The sequence below is a fragment of the Ceratotherium simum genome, chromosome 5 (genome assembly GCF_057802395.1).
Source record: "Ceratotherium simum simum isolate JZ-2026a chromosome 5, ASM5780239v1, whole genome shotgun sequence".
NCBI classification, from domain to species: domain Eukaryota; kingdom Metazoa; phylum Chordata; class Mammalia; order Perissodactyla; family Rhinocerotidae; genus Ceratotherium; species Ceratotherium simum.
This window is the reverse complement of record NC_141904.1, coordinates 21,913,564-21,930,443: the sequence shown is the minus strand read 5'-3', so window position 1 is coordinate 21,930,443 and position 16,880 is coordinate 21,913,564. Positions and strand designations below refer to the sequence as shown.

At 46.9% G+C, this 16,880-nt stretch overlaps 1 protein-coding gene across 1 annotated transcript in view; it reads left to right on the top strand.

The window, feature by feature from the left end:
- Positions 1–16,880, top strand: part of SH3BP5 (SH3 domain binding protein 5) — a 73,403-nt gene that overhangs the window by 16,673 nt on the left and 39,850 nt on the right. The window contains exon 3 of the mRNA XM_087430579.1: positions 10,097–10,225. Within this exon, the coding sequence (XP_087286705.1) occupies positions 10,097–10,225 (129 nt within the window). The remainder of the gene's footprint in view (positions 1–10,096; positions 10,226–16,880) is intronic.

Genomic DNA, 16,880 nt, shown 5'->3' with positions numbered 1-16,880 from the left:
CACGCACTTAACAGCTGCGCCACTGGACCAGCCCCCCACCCCAACTTACCATCTTTTCTTACTTTCCTTTTTTCGCTCTTGGTGGAAGGAACCTCTTGGTGGTTTGGAACCAGGACAGATGGTGTGGTGCTGTGGAAAGAGAAAACAGGGTCTGGCTTTACCACAAAAGCTGTCGAGCTGCATAGGGCCTGGAGCTGGGCAGTGCCCAAGCTGGGATTAGAATCCCCTATACTCTGTCCCACAACCACTCAAACAGCTTCATTAAAAGAGAGGATTTTTCTTAGAGGTTGAGGGAGCCTTTCATGGAACCCAAGGGAGGGAAGCATGGTAGGCCCTTAAGCATAGGGAGAGCAGATGTCCCGGTTTGCCCGGACAGTCTTGGTTTTTGCCTATTGTCCCAGCATAATTATTAGCAGTGCCCCTGCTCTCTCTCAAAGTGCCTTGGTTTGATTGCTAAATTATCTGGCCATGCAATTGCAGGATTAGAGTCAGGAGCCCAGACAATCTCCCACAACCCCTCCTGCTGTTCTCTCCTTTGCTTTCTTCTCCCTCTGTCATCTCTTCTTTGTCTGCTTCTGTCTGTCCCTTCTCTGACTTCCTCTGCTCTGTTCCCTGAGAGAGGATCTTGTATGCATCAGAAACATGGTGGCTAGGTTCTGCCTGGTGCGTGGGGCACGGTCCCCACAGAAGGAGGTGGTGGGTTTGCCAGACACCCAAAGAGGCCTCTGCTACTGAAACTGGGGCTTGAGGTGGAAAAGAGGAGTGAGAAGGGAAGGCAGTTAGGCACCTGGTCTCCAACAATGATTCTGGCTTCTCCCAACTTGAAGGTCCTGGTATTGTCTTCCCCTTTCTTTCTTTTCCAAAATGCATGTTTCCATCCCTTTGGAGCTGTTTTAGCAAGGTTCTTTTGGTTAGATGAACCTCGCTGATGTGGAATTGGGCCTGTGCAGTGGCGGGGCTGGCTCCAGCTCCCTGTGGTCTTCTGCCCTCTCCCTGCCTCCCTTCTCCACCTCTGCTTCCCTCACCCCTGCTCCTGCACCTTCTCCTTGCCCTGGGGCCTCAGCCTTTTTGGTTTGGCTCCCTAGGCCCCGGCTCTACCCTAGGGCAGTCTTTCCAATTCTGCCTCTGCTGCAAAATTCCTGAAGGTGAAATCAGATTGTCCTGGCTCCCCTTCTCACAGGACTGTGAAAGCACTCCCTGTGGGAGCTGGGGCTGAGGGAAGAAAAACCCAACAGAGGCAAGTAGAAAAGGCAGCTGGGGAGCCTGGGAACCATGGCGTGATCTCTCAAAGTGAGAAGCGGCGTGAGATCCAGGGTCTAGGAGCCAGATCTGCACTGTCCAATATGGTGGCCACTAGCCACGTGGCTATTTAAGTTGTAATTTAAAAACTAAGATTTAATAAAAAATCCAGTTAGTTGCACTAGCCACATTTCAAGTTTTCATTTAGCCACATGGGGCCCGTGGCCTCTGTATTGGACAACACAGATATCTGTAGAACATTTCCATTCTTGCAGAAAGTTCTCTCAGACAGAGCTGGAGAGCACTTACTCCCTTTTCACCCCAGCACTGTTTAAAGTGGTTTCTTTGTGTGTTTTAGTAGCTGCCACAAGTGCTCTTAAAGAGTATATTGGATGCATGAAAAGAAAATGTGATTTGTAGTAAGCTTGGAAACATTTCAGGGCCTTATAACTGGTCAGTAAGTCAAAATGTTTCCAGTGGTGCCTTTCATCATGTGATTCTAGAATGTTCCTGCTAAGGCTGTTCTAGTCATTCTAGGGCAGTGCTTCCTTAACTCTAGTTATTCTGCTGCTGTTGTAATTTTTGCCTTATCCTAGTTCTGCGTGTGCTGTTTATTTCATATTTTCATTTAAATTGATTCACATTTTTACTTCGTTTGTTTGAAAAGGAGACTTCATGACTATAAGTGGAAAACCATCAGAGGGAAATACATTTTTTTTAAAGCAAGCATTTTATTGAAGAATAAGATATATATAGGAAAGTACCCAGCTCATAAGGGCACAGCTTTGTGATTGTCAAAACAATGTTATTTGTTTCCAGTGGATTTATTGTTTGCTTATCAAATTCGAGCAGATTCCTCTCTCTGTGGAAGGCTCTGAGCCTGGACTAGTTCTCCCTTTCTTAAAAAGGAGATGAGTAAATGTAAAGAGGTGCTGAAGGTGCTGTGAAGACATAGCACCAAATGGAGGCTTTCTCCTTGACAAAATCAGAAGGATTAACAAAAGATCTGAGAAGGAATAATTGCTTCACTGTTATGGAAAATACACTGGTGTTACTCCCTTGTGTGGAGTCTTTGGGGGTCAGGCCCGAGGGCAGGATGTGGCTCTGTGCCCATAGCAGGCCTGATGCTCTTCGGCCTCAGGTTCCCTTTCGCTCTTGTGATCACTGAGTACCCCAGAGAGCTTCTGTTTTTGTGGGTGATATCTATCATTATTTGCCATGTTAGAAATTAAAACTAAGAAATTTTAAAAGCTTGTATTAATTCATTAAAATGACAATAATAAAACTATTACATGTTAACATAAATAATACATTTTATGAAGAATATCTTCCCAAATAAACAATATTCATGAAAATAAAGTAATCGTTTTATGGTTTTTTGCAAGTCTCTTTCTTGTCTGGCTTCATAGAAGAGCTGGATTCTCATATCTGCTCCTGCATTTCATCTCTTACAGTATCGCGTATCAAGTCGTCTTTTGAAAACTCCCCTGAACATTTATGAGAGAATGAAGGTGAAAAAGCAAATAAGCCGAACTTGATTGTGAAAATCGTTTGACCTTGCAGACTCCCAGAAAAAGTTGCAGGAGACCCCCACTGCCCAGCCCCCACCCATGGTCCTAGGGACCGCACTTTGAGAACCACTGGTAAAGTGAGAGGCACATTGGACTAAAGGTCTGTGCTTTTGTCTGAAGTCTGGCACTCACTTGCTCTCATGTGACCTCAGGCCAAGCAGCACTTCACCCCTGGGCTGAGTTCTCTTATCTGTAGACAGGGGACAGTCATTCTTGCTGAGCCCGTCTCACAGGGTCATTGTGAGGCCCAGATAATGCCTCTGAAATCTTTCTACAAACAGAAAGTGGTGTATTTATAAATGGCATTACTAAGGATCTTTTGAAGTGTGGTGTCATCTTTAATTTGTAGGGCAGTTATTTTTAAAAACTGATGTCCCGTCTTAATCTCCCTGGGTTCTGGGGACACCTTCCTGGAGGGGAAAGGCCATCATTCTCAGCTTACAAGCGAGATCATTGAGGCTTAGGAGAGTGGATTGGGCAGAAAACAGGGACTCGTCCCCAGTGTGGTGACACCTGGCACTCGGTGTCCCAGGCTCCCTGGTGCTGGCCGGTTTGGTTTAGCTGGAGTTCTTATTGGATAGATGGCTGGATTTTTGACACACCGACACATTCAAACAGGGAGACTGAGCCACCCGCAGCAGTTCTTTGCTGGAATAAATTGCCCTCAGTCTGAGTCACCTAATGGATGTGACACAGTTTTCAGATTTGAAGATCTGAGGCCTCATCCAAGCAGAGGGAACTCCTTCGCATGCTGATCTAAAAAGTTACCTGGTAAACAGCCCTGGCTGGTAAATAGCTTGTTTTTCTTGACTGGTGAAAGGTCTGTTCATTCTCCCAAGATGAGTTTGCACTTCTGACTGCTTCCTTCCAAGGATCATTTACCATAGGGAAAACAGTCAGCTTTCTCTCATGCCTGGACATTCCTGGAAGCAACCCCCACTCTGCTCTCGGGAGACACATTTGCCTGTAATTGTAGGAGGTGAAGAACCATGGTGGAGTCTCTTCTCGAGCTAGTGTTGGGGAAGAGGGAGAATCTCCCTTCGCCCTTTCCCTTAATGGCCAAATAATTAAAAGACAGGTTAGCAGGAGAAAATAAAAACGTTTAATAACATGTATGCATGTGAGAAACCAGGGAAACTGAGTTTCTCAACAAATGTTGGAGGTTTTTCACCTTAAATAAATTTAGATAAAGACAAAGGAGGATGTTGGGGGTGGGGGAGGAGACAGCTATGGGGGATTTCAGAGGGAAAGAAGACAATTCACATGGAGATGGAAATGCAAATATTTGTCCGACAATCCTTTACAGGGCTCCCTAGAGAATGTGGCCTGGGAGGGACAGAATTTTTGATAAGATGGGCTTGGTGCCTTTCCTATTGCAGCATCTATTTTACATTGTACTACAGCCATCATATGGTATTGGCTCCTTCCTGAAACAGGCCTTCTATGTTAAATTCTTTAGGCAGTTTGGAGGAGGTCAAATCTCCATCAGAGAAAATAATCAAGGTAAAGAGACATATTTCGGAGTGGCCAATTTTGATCTCCCACACTAGGAAATAAGGCAAAAAGCCCAAGTTCAACTGAGACAAGCTGGCTTTAAGATGTGGCAAACTGGCATTAAGACAGATTTAAAGAGGGGCTGGCCGGGTGGCATAGTGGTTAAGTTCACACGCTCTGCTTGGGTGGCCCTTGGTTCGCAGATTCGGATCCTGGGCGTGGACCTACGCACCACTTACCAAGCCATACAGAGGCAAGCATCCCATATAAAATAGAGGAAGTTGGGCACAGATGTTAGCTCAGGGCTAATCTTCCTCACCAAAAAAAAAAAAAAAAAAAGATTTAAAAAAAATGCTTTATTAAGAAATGATTTATAAAGGTTAGGTTGAATTAGATTCCACGGTCTCTGCTCTTTATAAACATGGCTTTTTTGTCAAGGGTAGAAGCCCTTCAGCAGTTGTCCGTATTTAATTCCAGTGCTTTACCGTGATATGGAATGTATGGAATTAATATGACTACCTTAAGGCATATTTTTCAGTTTTTTTTTTTAAGGCTTAATTCAATTGCAAGTGACAGAAATTCAATTCCAACTAGCTTAAACAAAGCAAAAGGCAATGTGACCATTGTGGGGGGTGAGTGTGCTGTTTTGGCTCCAGGTAAATGGAATATAGGGTTAGACTGTAAAGCACTGGGAAGCCCAGAAGCTCAAAGTGTCACTGGGACGTCCTCCCTCCCTCTCTCCCTCAGGCTCTCCCCTCGTGGTGCCAAGATGGCTGCTATCTGCTCCAGGCTTTCAGCCCATCCTCTCAGCCATCTCAGTGGAAAAAAGTCCTCTTCCTAACAGTTTCAGAAAAGTCCCAGAATCAAGTTTCATTGGTTCTGATGGGTCACATGTCCTCCCTCAATGGACACCAAGCTAGGAGTATCCACATCTGATTGCCAGGCCTGGGTACCGGACATGACTTCTGGTACCGGAATGAGACCCACGAAAATCAAGGCTGTTACATTGGGCAGGCAGGAAAGATTTTGGTTAGTGAGCTCCCACACCCCAATATTTGTGGAAAATTGTTACTCAAGTAGCCTGATTTTCTGTGGAATGGTAAAAGAACTGGGTCCGCTTTATCTTACCAGGGAGAAGGCTGGCTTTGTGTTTCGCTTTTAACACGTCTGGGATGAATAGGCTTGTTGGTGGTTGGACATCAGCCAGTCCTGCATCGTCATCCCGGCAACACAGCCTCATTTGTAGAGGAAACGCTGATGTCAAATCGGGTCTCTTGGGTTTAGTACCCTTTGATGCTCACACACCTAACCAGGCTGGTGGTCCCTGACTCTGTCCACCAGAATCTCCTGAGGAGCCCAGTTCACTCTGGTCAAACCCAGATCTGATCAGGTCACGTCTCTGCTTAAAAATCCACTATAGTATTTTACCACAATTAAAAAAGGACAAAGTAAAAAGAAAACAAACAAACCCCCCTACTAGTATCCCATCCTCCCCCACCCCCATTTTTTCTCCCTTAGGGGCAGTTTAATCAGTTAACATATCTTAGCGGATTATTTAGGTATTTACTTCTATGACTCTAAATAGTAGGCTTTGTGTGTCTACTTGATTTTTCTTTTTTCTTTCTTTTTTTTTTTTTTGTGAGGAAGATCAGCCCTGAGCTAACATCCATGCCAATCCTCCTCTTTTTGCTGAGGAAGACTGGCCCTGGGCTGACATCTGTGCCCATCTTCCTCTACTTGATGTGGGCTGCCGCCAGCATGGCCTGATAAGCGGTGCATCGGTGTGCGCTGGGGATGCAAACCCGGGCCGCCAGCAGCGGAGTGTGCGCACTTAACCACTATGCCATGGGGCCGGCCCCAGCTTGATTTTTTCGATTTTAGTTATCTGTCATATTCCCCTAGACAGGATGAGATTTAGTCTCTTTCCTCCCTCTGTCCCCACCACACACCCACTTTCCCGACCCCTTCCTCTCAACAGAATTATATTGGAGTTGGTATTCGGTATTTACATTATTGCAGCTGTGTAAGTGCTGTTCACAGTGGAGCCATAGCAAACTATGATTACTTTTCCTTTTTGTGGTAGAATGCATTCTTCAGTCATTTCTGACAAAGGGTGCGTGGGAAGTAAATTGAGACTTACATAAAAAAAAATCCACTGTGTCTCCCCATTGTGCAGGGGATCAAGTTCGAAAGCCTTAATATGGCACACTTGCCCTTCCTTGCTCCAACCCCCACCAGCCCTCCCACCTGCTGCTCTTTACTCATGCTAGTCCCTCAGTCTCTAATGCCCCCTTCTCTGGTGCAGGCCCCCTTTCTTCATGGCCTGGCTTGGATGACACTTTCTTTGGGTGGCCTGCCCTGTCGTGTGTCTGTTGCTCAGTGTGTATACTGAGGCCTTCATATTTATCACACTACATTGTGCTTATTTACTGCTTGAGTTTAAATCTTGGCTCTGCCATTTCCCGGCTCGGTGACCTTGGGCAGGTTGCCTCTTGTCTCCGTGCCTCAGTCGCCCTCTTTGTAAAAGGTGAATAACAACAATAGCACCTACCTGATAAGGTTGTTAGCAATTGCACAAACTGATGGGATTAAAGCATTTATGATAGTGTCTGCCACGTAGAAAGTTGTTCCTCTGAGCTCTGCATCCTTCTCTCTTACAGAGGCAGAGTTGGTGGGTTGTATTCACCAGTGCCCAGAATAGCTCTTGCAAATCAAATGTCTCCAGGGACTGGGGAGGGAACCTAATGAGTGAAGCAGGTTGGGTGTGATTCAGGTGCAGGGATGGTGGGACCTGGAAAAGGCCATCTCTGTCTACAGGGGCATCTTCTGCCCCACTTCTAGCCAATGGTTGCCGGGTAGGAATGGGGGCTCAGTGTTGCCAGATCATCTGATTTTTTTTTTGTTTGTGAGGAAGATCAGCCCTGAGCTAACATCTGCCAATCCTCCTCTTTTTTTTTTGCCGAGGAAGACTGGCCCTGGGCTAACATCTGTGCCCATCTTCCTCCACTTTATATGGGAACCGCCACAGCATGGCTTGCCAAGCAGTGCATCAGTGCACGCCTGGGATCCGAACCAGCGAACCCCGGGCCACCGCAGCGGAGCGCACGCACTTAACTGCTTGTGCCACCGGGCCGGCCCCTCATCTGATTTTTTTTTTCCTATGAGAAATTTGAGAATCCCCACATTTTAAAAAATATATAGATTTCCTGACATTTAGTACACAGCATACAGGCCAAAGACACTAAGCCAAATGGCCCATGGGCCACTAGTGTGGGCCCAGTTCTCATTGTACAGAAGAGGCCCAGAGTGCTGATGTGACCTGCCCTGGGTCACACGCTGACTAATTTGGCCTTGTGTTTCCCACTTGTGGTCTGGACTGGATGGCCCTGATGCTGCCTCCTGCCAGGGTGGTGGCTGCGAGGATTCAGCCATGCGAGTACATTTGCAAAGCAGCTGTCTACACAGTGTAACAGGGTATTATGTCCATCATGTCAGCTACCCCTGCCTTAGAGAGACCCCCTTGGTTTTTTTTTTTTTTTGGTGAGGAAGATTGGCCCTGAGCTAACATTTGTTGCCAATCTTCCTCTTTTTGCTGAGGAAGATTGGCTCTGAGCTAACATCTATGCCCATTGTCGTCTATTTTGTATGTGGGATGCCACCATAGCATGGCTTGATGAGCGGTACATGGGTCCTTGCCCGGGATTCGAACCTGTGAACACCAGGCCGCCAAAGTGGAGCGTGTGGGCCAGCTCCGCCTTGGTATTTTTTAATAGGATCATGGATCTCTTTTTATGTTGGGGGGGGGATTGTGTGCATTTATTGAGCACCTACTGTGTGCCCAGGAACTATTAGCTGTTTTCCATTTGCCTTCTCCTTTATTCTTCTAACAGCCCTCCGTATGAGATAGAAAGTAACTATTTTATAGGTAATAACAATGACTCTCCAAGAAGTTAGCTGATTAGGGCCTCAAAGAGGTTAGCCAGGATTGGATCCATCTCCTTGATAAAAATCCTGGGCTTTAGGCAACGTGCTGCCTCCCATGTACTGGACATCAAGTCCGACAGCAGCTCAGTGGGGCTTTGCTAGTCCCTGGGATGCCCTCTTGCATCAGCACTTTCTCTGGAGAACAAGCCTAGTCTTGCTCTCTGTCTTCAGAAGCTGTAGCAGGTTGTGCAGGCCTGGCCAGATAGGAGAGGAGAGAAAACTAAGATGATGATGGTGCAGGACTAGGGGGAGGGACCAAGGCCTGTGTCAGAAGTAGGACAGGGCTCAGGAGCCAAGACACTCCTGTACAAGGCAAAGCCTTTATCCTCATCTGCTGGAGTGCTGGCATCATTTTCAAACCCATCTAGCAAGCCCATGGCATGATATGACAGGGGAGTGAAATTAGAAGTGATCAGAGCCTCCTTCATCCCCGTGAGCCATCCCGTTGGCCCAAGAGACCCCTACAATTCAATGTTTAGAAACAGTTTTCAGATATTTACTTGTGAGGCAGGCCTTTGCAGCCAATGGAACTCACGTGTTTTACCGGCGGCCAGCTGTTGGGTCTTGGGGCAGCCCCACGGCTGGTGATCATGTGTTGTTCCCTCTTCTCTGAGTATCCAGTTCCCCTCTCTCAAATGCACGCACACGTACCCTGAAGTGCGGCGGCATCAGGCAAATGCCAAAGGGAAAAGGAGTTGAGGGGATGTGGGGCCTGTGAAGTACTGACTTGACGTTCCAATATATCCTCCTAGACTTAGGACTAAATTCCTTCTTTTAATGTTTTTTCCTCCTCGTGACATCTATGGGTCTGGTTTCTTGATTTTCACCATGTGGTTAAGCCTGCATGGCCCACCTGTCTCTTCTTCTCTTCCAACCTCTTATCGAGGCCCAAGTTGCTAGTGGCTGTCTCCAGGATGGGTGGCCATCCTCGTCTCTGGCCATTCTCCACATTACAGACTTCCAGCTTCCTTTGATTTCTTGCCACTCCCTCTCCCCTCCCCTCTGAGCGTATCTCTGCTGCCTGCTTGGGACTCAGCATTTCCTCTCCCTCCCTCAAGTGCCTTCAGGCTTCTGTGTAGGTATGATCTCTCTGGAAGTTTTCCATAAGTCTCCCAATAAACTCCTGTCTTACCTGGCCTGGTGAGGTTCTCTGCTGCTGGGTTCCATGGCACCTGGACCATTACCATCCTGGCACTGACTTTTCTGGAATGGGCTGTGAATGCCTGCTTTACCAGCAAGACTGGAAGTGCCCTAAAGGCAGGGACCAAGCCCGAGGCCAGCACAGGGTCTGGCTTGTGGGAAATTTGCACTCAGTGTTTTAATGGTGACCACGTCATATGGTTGAGGACCATATGGGAGTGTAGGAGATGGTGCCATCATTAGGGACTGAAGCTATCAGCTGTGGCCAAACTGGACACCTTTCCCCGAGGACCTGGACAGAGCTTTCTAATCTAACCTGCGCTATCCAATATAGTAGTCACTAGCCACATTTATCTTTTGATTTAAATATATTTAATTAAAATAAATTAAAACTCATTTCCTCAGACTCACTAGCCAATTTCAAGTGCTCAGTAGCCACATGTGGCTAGTGGCTACCGGACTGGACAGTGCAGATGATGGAACCCTGCCAGCATCACAGAAGGTTCTTTTGGGTGGTGCTGCTGTGGACGCTGTCTTGTGAAGGTGTTAATTTAGGGGCTTGTGGGTTGTGTGAAGGCCCTCCTAGGTGTTTCTGGTTAGGTAAGGCAGATCTTCGCAGATTCCTTGTTAAGCCTGAACTGTGTTTCCTCGATTTCCCCTGGCTGCAGGACGCTCGTCAGAAGTTCCGCTCTGTTCTGGTTGAAGCAACAGTGAAACTGGATGAACTGGTGAAGAAAATTGGCAAAGCCGTAGAAGACTCGAAGCCCTACTGGGAGGCGCGGAGGGTGGCGAGGCAGGTAAGAGAGCCCTGCAGACCGCCTCCCCTGACTCTGCCCACCACCCCACTGGTGCGCTGGGTGCACCTTCTGACTTATCTCCCGCCAGAGGTCAGAAGTGGGAGTCCTGTGTGATGTGCAACAGCAGTGACTTTGTAAACAGCTGCATCTGAAGTCGGCCTCTTATTTTCCTTCCCCCGACATCGGCCTTCATTACAGCTCTTGATAACCTTTAATAGAGGGTGGGTGCTGGCATTGGGGTGACCCTGTGAGTGGCCGCCAACTTGCCCTGGAGTTGGTGCCCAGGCCCACTTCCCAGGCAGTGGGACCAGCTTATGTGGATGAGAGGATGTGTCCAGAACATCAGGCTTGTTCCTCTGCCCTCTCGAATGACTGCCTGTCAGGCAGCAGGAGGAATACTTGCCCCCTTGCATTCTCCTTGCTGGTTTGGGAGTAATTAGTTATTTGCTTCTCTTGAAACATTGGTTCTTTGTCCTGAGAGCCCAAGTAAGCAACTGAGGAACAAAGACCAGAAAAGGGGTCATGCGATTGCTGGGGGCTGCGTGGAAGTTGGTTCTGGTTTCAGTGTGTGTCTTCCTTTGATCGCCACCAGTGTGATGCAGTGTGGCCGCTTGTGTCACCTCCCCCCTGGTAGCCAGGCCCTGTGAACGAGGAAGGAAAGGAGCCCCCAGGACTTCCCGGTGCCTGCTGTGCGCCAGGCCCAGGCCCGTGGGCTTCCTGCTCGGTGTCTCTTCAGTGCGCATCGCGACCCAAAGCAGGCCTAAGCGGTTGGTCCAGATTGTAGTTTCTGTGCCGGTTGTGTGTGATGGGAGATGCCGCCTCCAAAAGTCTCCACTTGTAAGAAAATGTTTCATGAGCGACAGGTGTCTGAGCACCTGCGGTGTGTGTGCAGCATGTTGGACACAGTAGGGGAGATGATGGGAGGGCGAACCCTTGGGAAATTAAGCTCAGAAATCTAGGAACGTGTTAAGATCAGGCTCATCAAGGGTTGGGGGCCAGGACTTGAGCATTTCTCCTCGTTGCCCCGCCTGCACGCATGTCTCCAGTTTCTCATCGGGATCCCCTGGATGCTTGGCTGTCTTACCGAGATCCTAGCTATGTATTTGGGTTTTGTACCCTGAACCCTGAGCTGAGGTTTCTGGTTGGAACCTGCTGGATATGTTGCCTTTATTCCTGGACAGGATGGTGCCTGGAACCCTTCCTCCTTCCCTGGCCTGGTGAACTGGGCTGCACAACATCCAAGTGCCGGTTACTCGTTGGTCTGCAACAAGCCCTGAGCAGCTCCCTCCTTCCGCCTCCCTCTGGGCCCCACCCAGGCCTCTAGCTTTCCAGGGAGATGGAACCCTTCTCCAAAAGGTCCTCACGAGTCCCCAGAAGATCCAGAACCCTGAGGCGCCCTCCCTCCAAAGTGCCCCCCAAGCTGGGGCTGTGTCCCACCACTGTAGCCCAGGGGAGTAGTATTCTTGACCTAAAATTGCGGTACAAAGGGTTCGGGTTAGGTTTGAGGGGAAGCTTCTGATAATTTAATGTAAACATTGGATCAATACTGAGGAGGTCATGAAATCTCCTTTTCTGAAAATCTTCAACACTTGACTTGATTGTCCTCTAATTCTTTTGAGCTCACAAACATCTATTAAAAAAACATCTGTGTGCCCGCACCTCAGGATGACGTAAGAGTGGTCTATTAAAGCATCCCCCCAGAGTCGGGACAGTGGCATCTCTACCCGGTCCCCTGAGCTCAGATTTTGGGACAGAGCTGGCTAAAGGGACCTCTGCATTCAGGGGCCTCTGGAGATTGGTTCATCAGCTCGCCAGCCCCAGCCGATGGACGGTGTCCTCATTGGGTTGTGCTGATGTCAACGTGCTTCCACCTCTGAGTCTTTGAACTTGCTCTGTTTGTCGTCGTCTTAACACCGGAATTTGCACGGTCCACTCCCTCACCTCCTTCAGGCGTCTGCTCCAGTGGGACTTTATCAACAAGGCCTTCCTGGGCTAACATTAAATGTAACTCCCTGCCCACCATCTCCGCCACCCCCAATCCTCATTCCTTGATTTGCTTTTTCTCCCCAGCCCTCCTCACCACCTGACTTGTCATTGTTTACTTGTTTACAGTAGTGAAGCTTCACAGGACAGGGAGTTTTGTCTGTTTGGTTCGTTGCCGTGTGTAATGCCAGCGTACAGAAGGTGTTCAAACATTGAGCAAACAAATAAAGGAACAAACAAGTAATTGATGAGGTTGACAGGACACCGGTGGACCAGGTGTTCCTCCAGGCCCCCCTGACATTTTGAGCTTTTCCTCTCCGTTGCCCCTTTACTCACAACTGCTTTCCTGCCTGGTGGCTAGGTAAGCAGAGGGACAGGAACACAACTGGCAAGTCCAGCTTCATCTGGGTTGGGTTCATTCAAATCTAATTTGGTGGGCGGGTCCCCAGTTGGTGGTGACACATCTGGAGTAGATTTCACACCTCTCCCTTCTTTTCTGTACCCCAATCCTCTGTGATGGGAAAAGGGGAGGGAGCTGGGTTGGGAGGGTCCCACTGCTGCGCAGCAGTGGGCTGTGGCATTGCTTCTTCCTCTCATCTCTTGGCCAGTGAGGACAATGGTCATGGCAATCACTGAGTCCCATGGGCAAGCCACTGAGTCACCAGATCTAATCAGATAACTCCCAGACCTTGGGGGTGGCTGACTCACTCTCAGACGGCAGAGCCCACGATGAATATTGAAGGAATCCTGCCCAGTGTATGCCTGCAAACCCTCCCCTTAAACTCCTGCCTTCTTGTAAGTGGGACAGGAAGAAGGGCAGAGAAGGTTCTGAGTGACCCCTACTCCTCAACCCCGAGGGATCTTGTTGGTCTATAGCCAAGGAACTGGAAGGACACTCAAAGGCTGAGACTGGGCCCAGATGTCACACTTCATCTCCGTGGATGGTGGGTCCTCTGGGCTTGGGCCAGGTGGCTGAGTCTGCCTGTACACCAGCATCCTCTCACCTTCCTGTTAGTGAAGGGGGTGGGGCCCACTCCAGCTGCTACCAAGTGGGGCTTCCTGTTTTCTTCCTCTGGTCTTATCCCCACCCCTTCCTTTTTATATTTGCAAACCTCTCTGACTCTGGATAGCAGGGATGGTCTCTGAGAGATGCTGCGTTCCCAGAGCCTTAGCATCTCGTCCATGAAACAGTGATGGTCATGGGACCAGCTGTGGCTCTCTCATGAGGTCGTCCTTAGGACTGAAATGACATAATGTGTTTGACAACGGACTCTCTGCATAAGCTTACATTTCATCTTCATTAAAAAAATGTTTGTTGTTGTAGAAAATAAACAAAAAGGAGAAAATAAGTCCCTATACTTTCTGTAAATATTTGATATATATCTTCTTTTTTTTTTTAAATAAAAGATCATAATGTAATGTTGGTTTTATAATAAACATGTGGAATCCCCATGCCCATCCATCCAGAGTCTCAATGGAACACTCTCTCCTACAGCTTTGTTTTCCATAAAGAGTTTACAAAGATTTGTAATTGTTGGGCCAGTAGAAATTGTGTCTGCCCGTCAAAAATTAGCATTAACTTTATTGTTCCTGATGTCTACTCATTTTCCTACCAGCAAGTCAGATCAGTCCCGTGATCTTGAAAACCCAGTCCAAATTCTGCCAAGAGGAGGCGGAGCATGGTGTTTTTGTTTTGTTTTGTTTTTTTTCCTGGGCTGGGATTGGAGCAGGGAAATGGCTTTGATTTATTTCAGGGTTTTTGTTCTTCTTCTTTTTTTTTTTTATAAAGATTTTATTTATTTATTTATTTTTCCCCCAAAGCCCCAGTAGATAGTTGTGTGTCATAGCTGCACATCCTTCTAGTTGCTGTATGTGGGACGCGGCCTCAGCATGGCCGGAGGAGCGGTGCATTGGTGCGCGCCCGGGATCTGAACCCGGGCCGCCAGCAGCGGAGTGCGCGCACTTAACCGCTAAGCCACGGGGCTGGCCCTCAGGGTTTTTGTTCTTGAGCCAGGAGTTGTTTCTAAGTCGGCTTTGACATATCTGCCAGCCCATCTGGCCTTCAGTGTGTGGCAGGGACGTTCTGAGAAGGGGGTGGAGCCCTGTGACTCTATAAACCTGAATGGTAGAGGGTTTCTTGCTTTGCTCCCTGGTTCTAACTGGTCTAACAGTGGCCCTGGGCCTGTCATTTTATCATTGCCTTTCCCAGCCCTTGTTATTTTTTTCCTTTAAAAAAAATTGTGGTAAACTATATATAACGTAAGATTTACCATGTTTAACCCTTTTAAAGCGTGCAATTCAGTAGCATTAAGTACATTTGTATTGTTGTGCAACCCCCACTGCTGTCCATCTTCAGAATGTTTTCATTTTCCCAAACCAAAGCTCTGTACTTATGAAATAGTAACTCCCCATTCCTCACTTTCCCCAGCCCTTGGCAACCACCATTCTACAATAGCCTCCCCTTATCTGCAGTTTTGCTTTCTGAGGTTTCAGTTACCCATGATCAACTGTGGTCCGAAAATATTAAATGGAAAATTCCAGAAACAAACAATTCTTAAGTTTTAAATTGTGCACCACTTTGAGTAGTGTGATGAAATCCCACACCATCCTGCCCAGGTAGTGAATCATCCTTTTGTCCAGCGTATCCACACTGTATCCACTACTCACCCGTTAGTCACTTAGTAGCCTTCTGCATTATCAGATCAACTGTCGAGGTATCGCAGTGCTTGTGTTCAAATAACCCTTATTTTACTTAATAATGGCCCTACATAGGCATGGTATCATCTCATATCCTCACAAGAAGAAGGTGAGTACAGTACAATAGGATATTTTGAGAGAGACCACATTCACGTATCTTTTATTACAATATATTATCATAGTTCTATTATATTATTAGTTACTGTTGTTAATCTTACTGTGCCTAATTTATAAATTAAACTTTATCATAGGTGTGTGTGTATAGGAAAAAACATAGTATATATAGGGTTTGGAACTATCCATGGTTTCAGGCATCCACGGTGGGTCTTGGGACGTATCCTCCACGGATCGGGGGAACTACTATAGTTTCTGTCTCCATGAATTTGACTACTCTAAGTATAAGTGGAATCATGCAGTATTTATCCTTTTGTGACTGGCTTGTGTTACTTAGCATACCATCTTCAAGATTCACCCGTGTTGTGGCACGTGTTACAATTTCATTCGTTTTTAGGGCTGAATAATATTTCGTTATATGTATAGACCACATTTTGTTTGTTCATTCATCCATCAATGGACATTTGGGCAACTCTTGTTATTTTTAAATGGTTATAATGTGTCAGAAGACTTTGCAAACCTGAAAGGCAGCATAAATGCAAAATAATGAAGGTTTTTCGGTGCTGAAAGTTGCCTGTTTTGTGTTTATGGGGCCATGTGTAAGTTCATGTCCTACACTTAACCCCCTTTGGGGAGGCAGGTGAGTGAGGAAACACTTGAAACTCGTAGAGTGACTTAGCTGTAGGACAACTGGCAAAGCTTGACCTCTGAGCCAGGCTGCCTCAGAGCTCACCACTTAATAGCTGTGGGACCTTGGCAGCTTACTTAATCTCTGTGCCTCAATTTTTTCATCTATAGAATGGAGTTGTGTATCAGTTAGCTTTTGCTATGAAACAAACCACTCCAAACTTAGTGGCTTAAAGCACTTCTTTAGCTCATGTTTGGCTGGGCAGTTTTTCTGACCTCAGGCTTGGCTGATCTCATGCATATACAGTCAGTTGGTGGGTTGCCCAGGGGCTGGCAGATGGTGGATGGCTTCATCTGTCAAGCAGTTGGCTGGTTGTCAGCTGAGGCGTCGGAGGTGACTGGACCACATCTTGTCAGGCTATTGTGGGCTTCTTCACATGGTGTTGGGGTTCCAGCAACAGAAAGGGCAAGCCCTTTTCAAGCCTCTGCTTGCGTCACATTTGTTAATGTCATGTTGTGTAGAGCAAGTCACATGGCCAGTTCAAATTCAAGAAGTGGGAAAAAATAAACTCCACCTGCAACGCACCTGCAAAGTAGTATAGCCATTTTTGCAACTTACCGTAGTATTAAATTAGTACATGTAAAGCATTTGTTTTTGTTTTGTTTTTTACATTTAAGGTGTACAACACGTTTATTTGTTTTTTTTTTAATTTTTTGTTTATTGCAGTAACATTGGTTTATAACATTGTATAAATTTCAGGTGTACATCATTATACTTCTATTTCTGCATAGATTACATCGTGTTCACCACCCAAATACTAATTACAATCCATCACCACACACATGTGCTGAATTATCCCTTTCACCCTCCTCCCTCCCCCCTTCCCCTCTGGTAACCACCAATCCAATCTCTGTCTCTGTGTGTTTGTTTATTGTTGTTATTATCTACTACTTAATGAAGGAAATCATACGGTATTTGACCTTCTCCCTCTGACTTATTTCACTTTGCATAATACCCTCAATGTCCATCCATGTTGTCACAAATGGCTGGATCTCATCGTTTCTTATGGCTGAGTAGTAGTCCATTGTGTATATATACCACATCTTCTTTATCCATTCGTCCTTTGATGGGCACTTAGGTTGCTTCCAAGTCTTGGCTATTGTGAATAACGCTGCAGTGAACACAGGGGTGCATGTATCTTTACGCATTGGTGTTTTCAAGTTCTTTGGATAA